The sequence below is a fragment of the Marmota marmota genome, unplaced genomic scaffold (genome assembly GCF_001458135.2).
Source record: "Marmota marmota marmota unplaced genomic scaffold, marMar, whole genome shotgun sequence".
NCBI classification, from domain to species: Eukaryota; Metazoa; Chordata; class Mammalia; order Rodentia; family Sciuridae; genus Marmota; species Marmota marmota.
Window position 1 is genome coordinate 50,205,703 of NW_026000005.1, and position 13,344 is coordinate 50,219,046.

At 47.6% G+C, this 13,344-nt stretch overlaps 1 protein-coding gene across 12 annotated transcripts in view; it reads right to left on the minus strand.

Annotated features, from left to right (window-relative positions):
* The window catches only part of Iqca1 (IQ motif containing with AAA domain 1), a 126,485-nt gene that overhangs the window by 68,541 nt on the left and 44,600 nt on the right, over window positions 1–13,344 (minus strand). For all 12 annotated transcript variants that reach the window (XM_048808792.1, XM_048808791.1, XM_048808790.1 and 9 more), the window contains one exon: window positions 6,693–6,777. In XM_048808792.1, the coding sequence (XP_048664749.1) occupies window positions 6,693–6,777 (85 nt within the window). The remainder of the gene's footprint in view (window positions 1–6,692; window positions 6,778–13,344) is intronic.

The window sequence follows — 13,344 nt, forward strand, 5'->3', positions numbered from 1 at the left end:
GGATCGTGCAACTCAGGGAGTGGGACATGCGTTCAGTGAGCATCACTCTTTGCCACTGGGAGCTGTGAGTGTCGGGGACACCAAGGTGACCAGGGCAGGATGCCCTTGCTTGTCCCTCGGGCTCTGCTCCCTGCAGGTCCTGACTGAGCCAAGCTGTGTGGCCTCTCTGAGGTGCTTCCTCAGCTCCAGAATGAAGCCAACACCCCCGTACAAAGCACCAATGGTGTGCCAGGCACAGCTCCGAGACCTCACAAGGCTGAGCTCTTTACTGTGGGACACGCCGGGGGTGGTGCTGTCACCACCAGTTTATAAATGAGGGAGCTGGGATGCAAAGAGCCCAGTGACTCCGTCAGAGAAACACCACTAGGGAGTAGCTGAGCTGGATTTGAATGGGTGCCAACTGGGATCAATTTTATAACCTAGACAGAAAAGAGGCCAGATGTGCTAGAGGGACACAGGTCATTCTATTCTATGGCATGAAACACCTATGGTTAATTAAAAGTTTGTGACCTACATTTTCAGGTACATATGTATAGAGTTCAAATATAAAGAATACTTGGGAATAACATACTCCAAATTCAGCACAGTGGATACTCTGAAGACAGAGGTATGCAACTAAAATAATTGGAGTTGAGGAGGTAAGACAAAGATATCAGTTTACCTCTAGTATATTGTGCCAAACCATCTTCCTGGGGGTAAACTCTATTCCATCATACCTTGTCAGTGGTTTCCTAAAATGCAGAAGTTTACCTTCTAGGATTGTATTTTTGATATTTAACTACGTTATTCTTTGAGGTCTAGTTTTTAAGGTTTAAAGTGTAAAAAGCAACGTTATCATTGTATTAATCAGCTTTCCATTGCTGTAACAAATATCTGAGATGATCAAATTAAAAAGAGGAAAGGTTTATTCTGGCTATCAGCGTGGTTCCTGATGAATTTTAGGATTTTTTTTTTTTATTTCTGTGAGAAATGTTATTAGAGTTTTGATAGGGATTGCACGGAATCTGTAGATTGCCTGGGTAGTATAGGTATCTTAACAATATTAGTTCTTCAAATCCACAGACACAATATAATTTTCCATGTATTTGTGTCTTCAATTTCTTCATCGATGTTTTATAGTTTTCAGTATATGGATCTTTCACACCCTTTTAAACTTATTCCTAAATTTTATTTCTTGATGCTATTGTAGATAGGATTGTTTTCTGGATTACATTTTTAGAGAGTTCATTGTTAGTGTACAGAAATGCTACTAATTTTTTAATATTGATTTTGTATCCTGAAATTTTATGATTTACTTGTTAGTTATCACAGGATTTGGGGGGATCTACAGTGTTTTCCATAAAAGATGATGTTGTTCACTGAGACAATTTCCCTCCTTCTTTTCCTGTTTCGATGTCTTTTATTTCTTATTTTTTCCTAATTTATCTATCTGGTACTATTTTGAATAGAAGATGCAAAAATGGGCATCCTTGTCTTGTTCCTGATCTTAGAGGAAGAGCATCCAGTTTTTGCCACTGGTAATGATGTTAAGCTGTGGGCTTTTAATATTAAGGTCTTTATTGTATTAAGATAAGTTTATACCATACCTAATTTGTTGAGTTTTATCATGAAAGAATGTGGAATTTCGTCAAATGCTCTTTATGTATTTAGTAAGATAATTACATGATTTTTATCCCTCCTTCTGCTAATGTGACTGATTTGCATATGTTGAGCTATCCTTGCACCCCAAGGATGAATCCTGCCTATGAATTTCATAATGCAGACAGAAAAGAGTCTTGTTGCCATGAATAAGTACATGCAGACATCATTTTTCAGGTGCAAGCATATCTGCAGAATAAATTCTTAAAAGTGAAATGCTGGATCAAGAGTATGTACCTCTGTGACACTGTCCTGAGTTGGACAAATTTATCCTTTCACCACGATGAAGGAAGGGGCTGCTTCTCTGTGTCCTTGCTATCACAGTGCCTGGTATCTGTCAACCTCCTCGGTGGAAAAGGATATGCCTTGTAGTTGTTTCAGACTTTTTTTTTTTTGAGAGGTCAGTATCGAATTTATTTTCTCATGCTCCTTAACTATGGCAAAATCTTCCAGAATTAAATGTGCACTTTCACTACCATTGTGAGGTGTGTGTGTGTGCATGTGTACACATGCAAATACTCACAATGAGCATCGCAGACCATCATTATTATTATTATCATTTTTTTTTGTGGTGCTGGGGCTTGAACCCAGGGCCTTGTGCATGTGAGGCAAGCTCTCTACCAACTGAGCTACAGCCCCAGCCCAATAAATCATTTTTCTAATCCATAAAGAACTCCTACAGCTCTGCAAATCTGGCCCACTGCCCATTTCTATTTTTAAGTGTGACTTTACTGTGGCATATTTTACATATTCTACAGTCACGTATTCTAAGTGTACAATTCAGCAAATTAGTCAGGTGGTGTCACTTTTAGGACATTTCCGTCACCCAGGAAGATCCCTCATGTCCACTGTCGTTGCCTTCGCCCTCCCTCCTTCCCAGCAAGCCCCAGCCTGCCTTCTGTCTCCAGGGACCTGCTTTCTCTGGACGTTCTGCATGACAGACGCAGACGGTTCAGTGTCAGCCGTTTCTGGCTTCTTTCCCTCAACAATGCTCGTAAGGCTCACCTACGCTGTCGTGGATACCAGCTGTGCGTTCCTTTTTATTACCAAATAATATTCCACTGTGTGGCTAATGCCCCATGTCTCCCATCCATTTACCCATTCATCCATTCATCGAAGCTGCTTCAAATTCTTGGCTATCATGACTTACGCTGGTATGAATATTCATTCAGATTTTTTATGTGGACGTTTGTTTTCATTTCTCTTGGAAAGGGTCCTAAGAGCGGAACTTCTGGGCCGTGTGGTCAGCTCATGTTGAACTTCCAGGAAGCTGTCGAACTGTTTTCCAAAGCGGTCCCAGCAGCCATGCTGAGGGCTTCTTTTCCTCCAATCCCCAGCTTTGGGGGCTTGTCTTTTTCATTATTTTCATCCTAGATGAGTGGGAGACACTGTCCACTGTGGTCTTCCCGGTCACCACCCTAAGGACCAGTGTTGTTGAGCATCCTCCACATGCTGATTGGCTCTTCACAAATCTTCTTTTTGCATTGTCTGTTCAAGCTTTTTGCCCATTTTTGGATTGGGGCCTTTGTCTCGTGTTTGGGGTCTCAGAGCACTCTGGATGCTCTAGATACAAGTCCTTTGGAGGGTTTTGAGTTATCGTTAACCTCATTTCATAAAAAGCATTTGTTTTACTTTCATGTTTTAGAAAGGCAAACGTGGCCACTGTGTGCTGTCACGGCGACCGTGCGTGGCCTGCCGTCTCTTCATTCCTCGACAGCATGTGCCAGGCCAGCGCTACTCTGCCATCAGCAGCAGCTGTTGGGACTTTCTGAAAGACTGTGATGTGATGCGCTGTGTTCTAGGTGCGTCACACACAAACTGCACCTAAGTTTTGCCCCTGCACAGGAGGAGGTATTGCCAGCACCATGTTCCAGAGGAGCAGAGGCAGGCAGAGGGGAGCCGCGACCTGCACCATGGGCCCAAAGTGTGCTGGCATGCAGGAGATGGGACTCGTCGCCTGCCCCTCCCACTCTCCCTCCGTCTGCCATGAGAGCTAATGCTCACGCCCTCTGCTCTACTGAAACGTGTAAAGACAAGCCGGGTTCACTCGGATGGACTGGAGTCCACCACATCCTGCATCCACACTCACTACCTTCCCAGGCTAGCACTCAGCCTGCTTGCCATGGGCTCAGAACAACTGGTACCTGAAGATTCAGCCGCAGGGGCAAGACCTGCACACACGGAGGAGGGCACCGCCGCCCGATTGAGACAGCAGTCCCTCAGGACGGGGCGGCTGACCGGCCGGGGAGTGGTAAGGCCTTGAGGCCAGGTGCTGCAGAGTGGGGGGAGAAGGCAGGAGGGGAACGGGGGCCGACAGCCGTGACTTCTGGGGAAGTGGAGGGGGGCTCTGCAGCCTGAAGAGAAGCCTGTGTGTCTGACCCGAGGCCCAGGCAGGGCACCCAGGGACAGGCTGGCTGCAGGGTGGGCGGTGAGGTCCCAAGGCCTGACCTGCAGCCTGGTTCTAACTGCACGGCTCTGCTTCAAGCCGTTCAATTCCCTATTCAAGACAGCGAGGCGGGTCTCCTGGGCCAGTGCCGAGGTCCAGGCAGACAGCAGCTCCTGCAATCTCCACGGCAGGGGCCAGCAAATGAGGGCGCATGGGCCAGACCTGGCCTGCTGCCCACTTTTGAAATGCAGTTTCACTGGAGCATGGCCATGCCTGTTCATTCGCTGATTGTCTTTGGCTGCCAAGAGGCCATGGCAGAGAATGTTTGTTCCATGGCCTAAAATATTTGATATCTGACCCTTAATGGGAAAAAAAATTTGTTGACTTCTGATCTGTAGCAATTTGTCTTATTATTTTCTTTAGTACAAATTCCTCAAATAGCATTTATGAGTCAAAGGGTATCCACATAAGAAGTTTTTGATGTCCACTTGGTACTTGTCCCTTAAAAAGTACCCCGCCAATTCACGTGTCCATCAGTAGCATAGGACAGTGACTTTGTCCCCCGTGCACACTGACTTCTTCTGTTTTCACTGTATTTTTTTTTTTAAATTAGAGCCCTAGAGTTATGCACAGTGGTTGGACTCATTTGGCCAAGTCACGCATACATGGAATTTGATGGACTCCATTCCAGTCCCTGCCCCCATCCCTCCTCCACTCTGCTGATCTTCCTCTCACTCGTTTATCTATGTATTTATTTCTGATGGGTGCATTTTACATCACATAAAGGTGGAGCTCCCTGTGGTATGCTCACACACATATCGTGACTATGTTAAGTTCATTCTGCGTTTCCTCCCCTTTCCCTCCCGCTCCCTCTCAATCTTCCTCTTCTACTCCACTGATCTTCCTTATATCTTTATGATTATCTGGTTTCCCTTATTTTACTCTAGCTTCTGCTGTGAGAGCAGACATTGGACCTTGTCTTTATGAGTCTGGCTCATTGCATTTAGCATGACGTTCTCCAGTGCCATCCATTTACTGGCAAATGCCATAATTTCATTCTTCTTTGTGGCTGAGTGAAACTCCATTGTGTATACACACCACATTTTCTTAATCCATTCATCTACTGACAGGCATCTGGGCTGGTTCCGTAATCTGGCTGATGTGAATTTGTGCTGCTATAAAAACTGACGTGACTGTATCGCTATAGTATACTGATTTTAGTTCTTTTGGAGAAATACCAAGGAGTGGGACAACATGTTGACTTCTTATTACCTTGATTTGAATGTTTACCAATTGTACAGGTAAAGAGATACAGCAAAATTATTTTAAATTTAAATGTCTTTACGAGTGAATCTAAAAAATCTTCTTTTGAAAAAAAATTCCATGGATATTCCTCGGCTTCTTTTCTACTGGATGTTCAGATTTTCCTTCTTATTTTCCAGTAACTCTAAATGTAACTGATGTCACCATCACAGGTATCACAAGTACTTCCCTTAGTGATATGACTGGAAGTGCATTCACAATTTTGGGTTCTGCCCTTGTAGACAACAATCTGTATTCTGGCTGATTTCCTCCTACAGTGACCTGCTTCTAACAGCATTCCTTACCCCCTGACTGTTAAATATCCCAACATTTTTCTGTTAATATGTGATCTAGTATTTTACATGCAAACATCTAATGCATCTGGAATCTATCTGTGCATTAAGGGAGGTCAGGATCTCGTGGTCTTGCCAAGTGGGGAGCCACTGACCCCAAGTCGTGTGTTGGGAGTCCTTCCCTCCCCGGCTCCTGGGAAAGTCTGTCCTGGGTTCCTGAGCTCCAGTGTGTGTCCGACTCAGGGACACGGAGCCTGCTCAAGGAATGTCACCTGTTATTCTCCTAGTTGCCCTCGATCAGTTCTTTCCCTGATACTGTGGGGCTGGATTCCTTAAAAATTCTTTGATCTATATCTACAACGCGGTTCCCCTTCCTCAGAGTTCCTTAAAAAATTGGGTGGATGTTTCATGCATTCTCCAGATACACGTGTGAATAAGCATGTCAATATAAAACCACTTTGATTTTGATTGAAAACGCATCAGCTGCATAGAAATGATGGGCAGCTGATGTGTATTCACACTTATTCACACTTCACGGAGGCCTACTGCCCAAGCCTTTCCGTCTTCCTCAGTGAGGTTCTGTCAGTATCTTCTGAACCTCTGTCTGACCTCTCAGTGTGATTTCTACATTAGTGTCGGGATTAACTGAGAGTCCTAATGGAAGGCCCTCAGAGCTGGGGGAGAGGTGGCCATGAGCCAAGGCTCTGAGAGGTCAGTGGCTGAGACTCAAGGGGGATGGGTGGGTGGACGGCTGGCAGCGAGGTCTGGGGACAGGAAGGAGGGGAAGGACCTGGCCTGAGAGGCAGGCAGGGACACGGAGGGCACCTGAGTCAGGCTGCTCAGACTTCAGCACGGAAAGGTCATCATACCTCCTCCCAACCAGACAGGAAAAGGGTGGATTCATTTGGAAACGACTCTGCAGGAATATGCGTTGATGTGCACCCTAGAGCACGCCACGGTGATATTAGCAGGAACATAACAGGACCTGATGACACCAGGAACCCATTAACCTTGAAATCTAAAGAACGGGATCGTGGTAGAGTCACACTTTTATTTCTCAGGCAAATTTGTACCTGTTCTGGGGTCTTGTGGGAAAAAATCATAGCAGAACCTCCGTCTTCTACACTGGGGTACTCAGGAAAAGAGCCAGTCAGATTCCTGTGCAGAGAAGGAGGAAAATTGAAACAGAAGTCAGTGAGGTCCCCTCTGTCGCCGCCCCATTCACCGATTTGCTTGTGTTCACGGAAGCGGGTGGTGGCTGTCAAGGGTGGGGCTCCCTGGGATGGAGGGCTGGACAGCATGCCTCTGAGGAGCAGAGGTGACATGCAGTGACAGGATCCCGTCCAGCGGGACAAACATCTCTCCTTACAAGAGACTGTGCTTGTCCTCTTCCTCCTTTTTCCTTTCTGAATGTGGAGGAGTGTGTGCTGGAAGTGGAATGAGGACAGGAGCACAAACCGTGCCTTCCTGTTGGCAGTTCAGGATAAACACAGGAGCCAGAGCCCGCAGAAGGGTGCAGCGTACAGACCACACCTTTGCCCGTGTCTGGAGCACAGGACCCGCTCTGGCCTTCAGGAAGCCCCGAGGCCCAGGCTCGGCGGGTTTTATGTCATTTTTTTCTGTGATCACGTAATTTCTACAGTTAGAAAGCAGACGCTGAAATGCCCATTCCTCTGTATTCCAATCTGCTGTTCTGGTTCAAGCATGGGAGGGAAATCTATCCCCACAAATGTCGAAGGGAAAAGGCAGAGGCCCTGAACAGCCTGGTGGAGACCTGCAGGGCACCAGGACAGCACTGGCCTCCTGCAGGTTCTGGCCTGGACCGGAGAGCCCACCGAGAACCCACCCCTCCCTCGAACATGTGGACCGGTCTTCCTGCAGGTGGAACAGGCCCTGCACCCAGGTGTGCTTCTTAACCTTGGGTCTTTGTCATTTGGAAAGGGAAGGGCCACTGAGTCACGGGGCTCATCACTGCTAATGACCCACTGACCCACGGTGGCAAGCCAGGGGAACGGGGAGCTCCCATGCTGTTGGGGAGGTCCCTGTGACGTCATCTCGGCCCCATGACACTCTTGGATGGCCTGGCTCAGACACGTGACAGGAGGACACACATCACAATGCTCGCCATGGCTCCCCAGCCTCCCCAGCCACCTGCACGCCACAGGTCACCGCATGGCTGGGCTCTCGCTGTTTAAAGCTCGAGTGTTGCGAGGACCCACACAAGCTTAGTGACATCAAAAATAAAACAGATTTCCATAGCTATCTAGAATGTGGGACTCTTACAAAACACACCAACTGTCACTAAGATTTAATGTCACAGTTTCACAGGGCCTTTTGCAAAATGATATTAAGTATTTATTTTTACTAGATAAATGAACATAAGAGGTCTGGTCTACCCTAGAATAATCCAAAAAAAAAGGGAAGGAAGGAAAGAAAAAGAGAAAGTGAGAAGGCCTCAGAGCGGCCGGAGTGAGGGTGCAGAGCCCCGTGGATGGCCGTCTCCTGTGCTCCTTCCAGGGGCCCAAGGTCTTGGGTGGCACCATCTCCACACGGTCCAGGACAATGGCCTCCAACCCCGGGCTCTGACGCTTCCCTCGAGTGAGCCTCCCGTGGCCTCGGGAGTGCCAAGCAGCAGCTCCGGCGCCAGCCCAGCTCTTCTCACTCCACCCTCCTGCTCCACCCAGTCCAAGTCCACAGCCCCTGGCCTGGCCTTCACTCCCGGCTTTGGTCTCACAGAGGAGTGTTTGTCCCGAGCCTGCCCTGGCCTCCAGGACCCCCCACCCCTGCATCCCGCCTGGCTCCAGCAGGAAGCCCAGCCGCCAGACCTGCCCAGCCCTCATTGCCAGAGGGGGATGGGCATCTGAGTGACTCCGGGAATGTTCCTGACACCACCTCCAGCAGCGCACTGGGAGGCAGGGCCCAGACGCCCTGGGGCAGAGACAGGCCTGCACCCTGGACGGGGCAGTGGTGCTGTGGCCAGCCTGGGCTGCCTGGACCTGCCACACAGCACACGGCCATTCCGTTCAATTCCTCCCACGTCCGTTCAAAGCTCACAGCACCTCTGCCTACAGCAGCGAGCGGTTTTTAGAAATCAGATGCTCTGTGCAACAGGCACTTCCAGAAGCTTTTATCCACTACTGTAAACGGGAAGAACTCAGATGCGCTGCAGTTTCACAGACCCTCCCCCAGCCCACTCCTCTGAGGCGCTGGAAAACCCTGGTCAGTTCCTGAAACGGTGACACAATGCTCAAGGGAAGGACAGGCTACGGAGATGTGGGATCACCACCTCTGCTTGGCAGGAGCGGGCCGGAGAAGCACAGGTGTGTGCTTCCTGCCTGCAGGGGCTCAGGGGCAGGACTGGGGGACACTGTGATCTCTTTAACCCGTGTCAGGATTGCTCTCCTTCTTGCTGCCAGTAGGGATTGTGTTTGCGATTAAATAAAAAATAAAGAAAAATGATTTATGATAAAGTCAGTTTGGTATTTGGTAGGTTTCCTCTTATGCCATTGAGTTTTGCAGCTGGATTATTAAACAGAACTCATCATTTTTACAGTGGAATCCGTCCACCTTTCTTCTAAGGTGTCTCTGTTTCCACAGTTAGAAAACGGACCTCTGTAGGGGAATTACGTGCTCTGCCTTCTGCTCCTCGTTGGCTTCAACTATCCGGCGAGCCCGTTCCTGCCTCTGCGTGTTTTCTCCCCTTGTCTTCTCCCACTTGTCCGCCCATCACCCATCACCTCCTTCCCTCTGCCTGGCCAGCCCGGGCCCTCCACGCTGCTCAGCTGATCTGCGCTCCCATAAGAGCTGGTGTGTTCACCTTGTTTTTCTTTGTAAGACACTTAAATACAGGCCTGTTTGTTTTTCCTTGTCCTTATTCTAATCCTAATGACTTTAATATCATGTCTTCAGTGTCAATAAAGGATCCTGTTGGGATTTAACGGGGACCACGTTATCTCCGTGAACTCCCTGGCACCGACTCCTCCTCGTTCCCCTTGGCAGGAGCAGCGTGTGGCCCCCAGCGGTTCCCGAGGCTGTTTCTTCCTCTTCCTTCACAGACTCTCGGACATTCACAGAGCTCTTCTATCTCCCTTACACCCAGCCCGTCACCCATTTAAAAGGACATTTACCTCTTTCATTAAGTATTCCTTCCTGCCATTTCCTTGGCATCTCACTACTCCCTGGCTCTGGCTGTGGCACGAACCCGCTAGCAGGCCAGCGCCAGCCTGTGTCCTCTCCCTTCCTGGGAAGCTGCTCCACCCAGCGCAGTGGTCCCGTGTTAGGGACTCGCTTTTCATTCGGGGCATGCTTGCTGAGTGTGCTCCTCTGCCAGATGCCAGTCTAGGCCCCGGGCAAAAGCTGTGAACACAAGGATAAAAATCCCTCTCTGTTGAGCTTTCGTTTGATTATGCTAAAATCACAGTTTATCACAGTCCATTACCTTTTCTCCTTGTTTTGAATTTTAAGATAAGAAGCAGGCATTTCATTTGATCCAATGCCTTCCTGCACAAAGATCGGGAACCCGGTGCTTGGTGAAGCATCAAACGGTGTCCCATCTTCCCACTATTTCTCTTAGTCTGTGGGGATGGACACCTGGGGTCTCATTTTGCACCACTTGGACATTTAATGGTGCTTTCTGAAGCGACAACTGAATCACAGAAAACAATAAAAGCACCAACAAGTTGGAAATGATTGTAGGAAAAAAAATCATGACTTAGAAGAAGGACTCAGCACCCTGAGCACAGAGTCTCTCCTCCCCATGTCCTTGATGATGAACGACAGAGGTTGGGGGTGAGGGGACAGTTCTGGGGCTGGAAACCCCAGAGGCGCCTCTTGTACTCCCACAAGGGTTCCTGAGGAAGAGGCCAGGTGAGTGCCTGCCTGATTCTCTAGGAAGGCAGTGTCTAGGTGGCCAGGGTCCCAGGGCCACGGCCAAGTGATCCCAGCCATGCTGTCCTGGGGTCTTTAGGATTGCCACAACCCACTTTGGGTTTTACAGGACAAATGGCTCCTTGGCCACCCCTGCACCCTTGCCTCTGGGGATCACACTGCCCTGTCCTTCCTTCCCTTTGAGTGTGGGTGTGGACTGCTGCTGACCCTCAGAACACATGACAGACGTCCTTCAACAATGATGTGCCCTAAGCCTGCAGCCTTCATCCTGTTCCCAGGCTCTCGCTTGCTGGCTTCGAAGGGGCAAGCTGCCACATTGAGAGGCCCACCTGGGTGGGAGCAGGGTGTGACTGCAGCTGACACCCAGAGGGACTGAGGCCTTGGTCTGACACCCCCAAGGAGCTCAGTGCTGCCAACAAGCAAGACAGCTTGAAAGCAGAGGAGACCCTAACTACAGGAGCCAGACCCCTGACCCACTGACCCCGGAAGAGAACCAGCTTGCTGTTTAGAGAAAGTAAGTTTGTGCAATGTTGTCAGGCAAAAATAGGTAAATAGTAAAATCAGGTTTCAGGGAGCGAGGAGAGGGGCAGGGAGGCCAGTTAGAGGCTGTGCGGTCCAGCCAGGCTGGTCAGTGAGATGGTGGAGGAGGGGTCTCGGCACACTCTGAGGGCAGAGCCGAAGGGTGTTGGCTGGGAGGGGGAGTCAGGGAAGTCTTTGGGCCCAACGGGCTGTGTAAACGGACCATGGCCTGCTGGGCTGGGAAATGCTGTGGGGGGCATGCTGGTGGCGGGCAGGGAGACCACAGTTCAGTCCTGGATGTGCTAAGACATCCACTCTATACCTGGGAGGGGACCTCCAGTGACAGCTGGGTTAAGGAGAGAGAATGCTCTGGGTGGAGAGTCACATCTGAGTCAATCAAATACAGATGGGATTTAAAGCCACGTGCCTGGGCCAGATCACCAAGGGAGAGAGGAAGCTGGGGACCTAGGAGTTAGAGGCCAGGCCTAGCCTCGGGTAAGAAGAGGAGGGAGTGGAGGAGCTGGAGAAGGACCCTAGTTCCTCCTGGACAGTGTTTTGCATCTGAGGGTCTTTCTCCTGTCTTCCAGGACATGGCACTCAGCCACTCGTGTGAAAGGACGAGAGTCAGCCTCGAAGACAGGAGGCTCGCTGGACAAGGTCGGCTCCTGCTAACCCGAGTCCCAGTCCTTTCCACCCAGGAAGAACCATGTCCTCAGCCGCCAAGGGCAGGCGTCTCCACATGGCTGCTGTCCTCTCCTGGAAACTGACAGCGCTTACACCAGACGACCTTGGGGCCTTTGAAGAACAATTTTATTTTGGATAGCTTGGTTAGTAGACTTCTTTGAACAATTTACAGAAAAATCCCGCTTTTGCAACATACTCGACCATTATCGACAACTTATTTCACAATATAAATCAAATGGACTTAACAGACTTCTATAGAATATTTAATCCAACAACAGCTGAATATATTTTCTTCTTAGCAGCTCAAGGAACGTTCTTCAAAACCAACCATATTTTAGCCCACAAAACAACCTTTAGCAAATACAAAAAAAAATTTTTAGACATAATTCCATGCATCTCATCAGAAACTATATACCCTACAAAAATGATATATTCAACATAAATTGAATCTTTAAATGATATATTCATTTTTGTATCAGATAGTGATAGAAGAAATCAGAGGAAAAATTCTACAATTTAGACTCAAGTGAAAATAGTGATATAACATACCAGAGCCTCTGGGACACATGAACGTAGTTTTAACAGGCACATTTATAGCTATGAGTGTCTACATAAGAAAATCAGAAAGAGCCCAAATAAATAACCTAATGTTATATCACAAGGTCCCTAAAAAAGAAGATAAAACCAATCCCAAAACCAGTAAGAGGAAAGAAACAACTGAGATCAGAGATAAAATTGATGAACTTGAGAATAATAATAAAAAAAAGATACAAACGATTATGAAACAAAGAGTTGGCTCTTTGAAAGGTTAAACAAGATTGATAAGCCCTTAGCCCAACTAACCAAAAGGAAAAGGGAGAAAAAACAAATAGCCAAATTAATATAATTACAGAAGAAAAAGGAGAAATCACTACAGACATCACAGGAATCTGGAAGATCCTTAGGGCCTATTTTGAAAACTTATTCTCCAATAACTTGGAAAACCCAGGAGGACCCTGAAAGCTCAGGAATCATGCCGACAGTTAATAAATGGGGTGACATCAAATCAGGTTTTTGCACAGCAAAGGAAATAATTAAGGATGTAAAAGAGAACCTATAGAATGAGAGAAAATCTTTGTAGTTACTCTTCTGACAGATGATTAATATCTAGAATGCATAAAGTACTCAAAAATATAACATGAACCCCCCACAAATAACCCAATTAATAAATGGGCAAATGAATTAAATAGTCACTTCTCAAAAGAAGGAATACAGAAGGCCAATAAATACATGAAAAAATGCTCATCATCACTAGCATTTAAGGAAATGAAAACCAAAACTACCCTGAGATTTCATCTCACACCAGTCAAAATGACAGTCATCAAGAATACAAATAATGCTGGAGAGGACATGGAGAAAAAGGGACAATTTTATACTCTTGCTGGGACTGTGAATTAGTACAACCACTATGGAAATCAGTATGGACATTCCTAAAAGACTAGGCATGGAACCACCATGTAACCCAGCTGTACCCCTCCTTGGTATGAATCCTAAAGAATTAGTCAGCATATTACAGCGACACATGCACACCCAAGTTGTTAGCAGCACAATTCACAACAGCCAAATTATGGAACCAGTCTAGGTAGGTGTCCATCA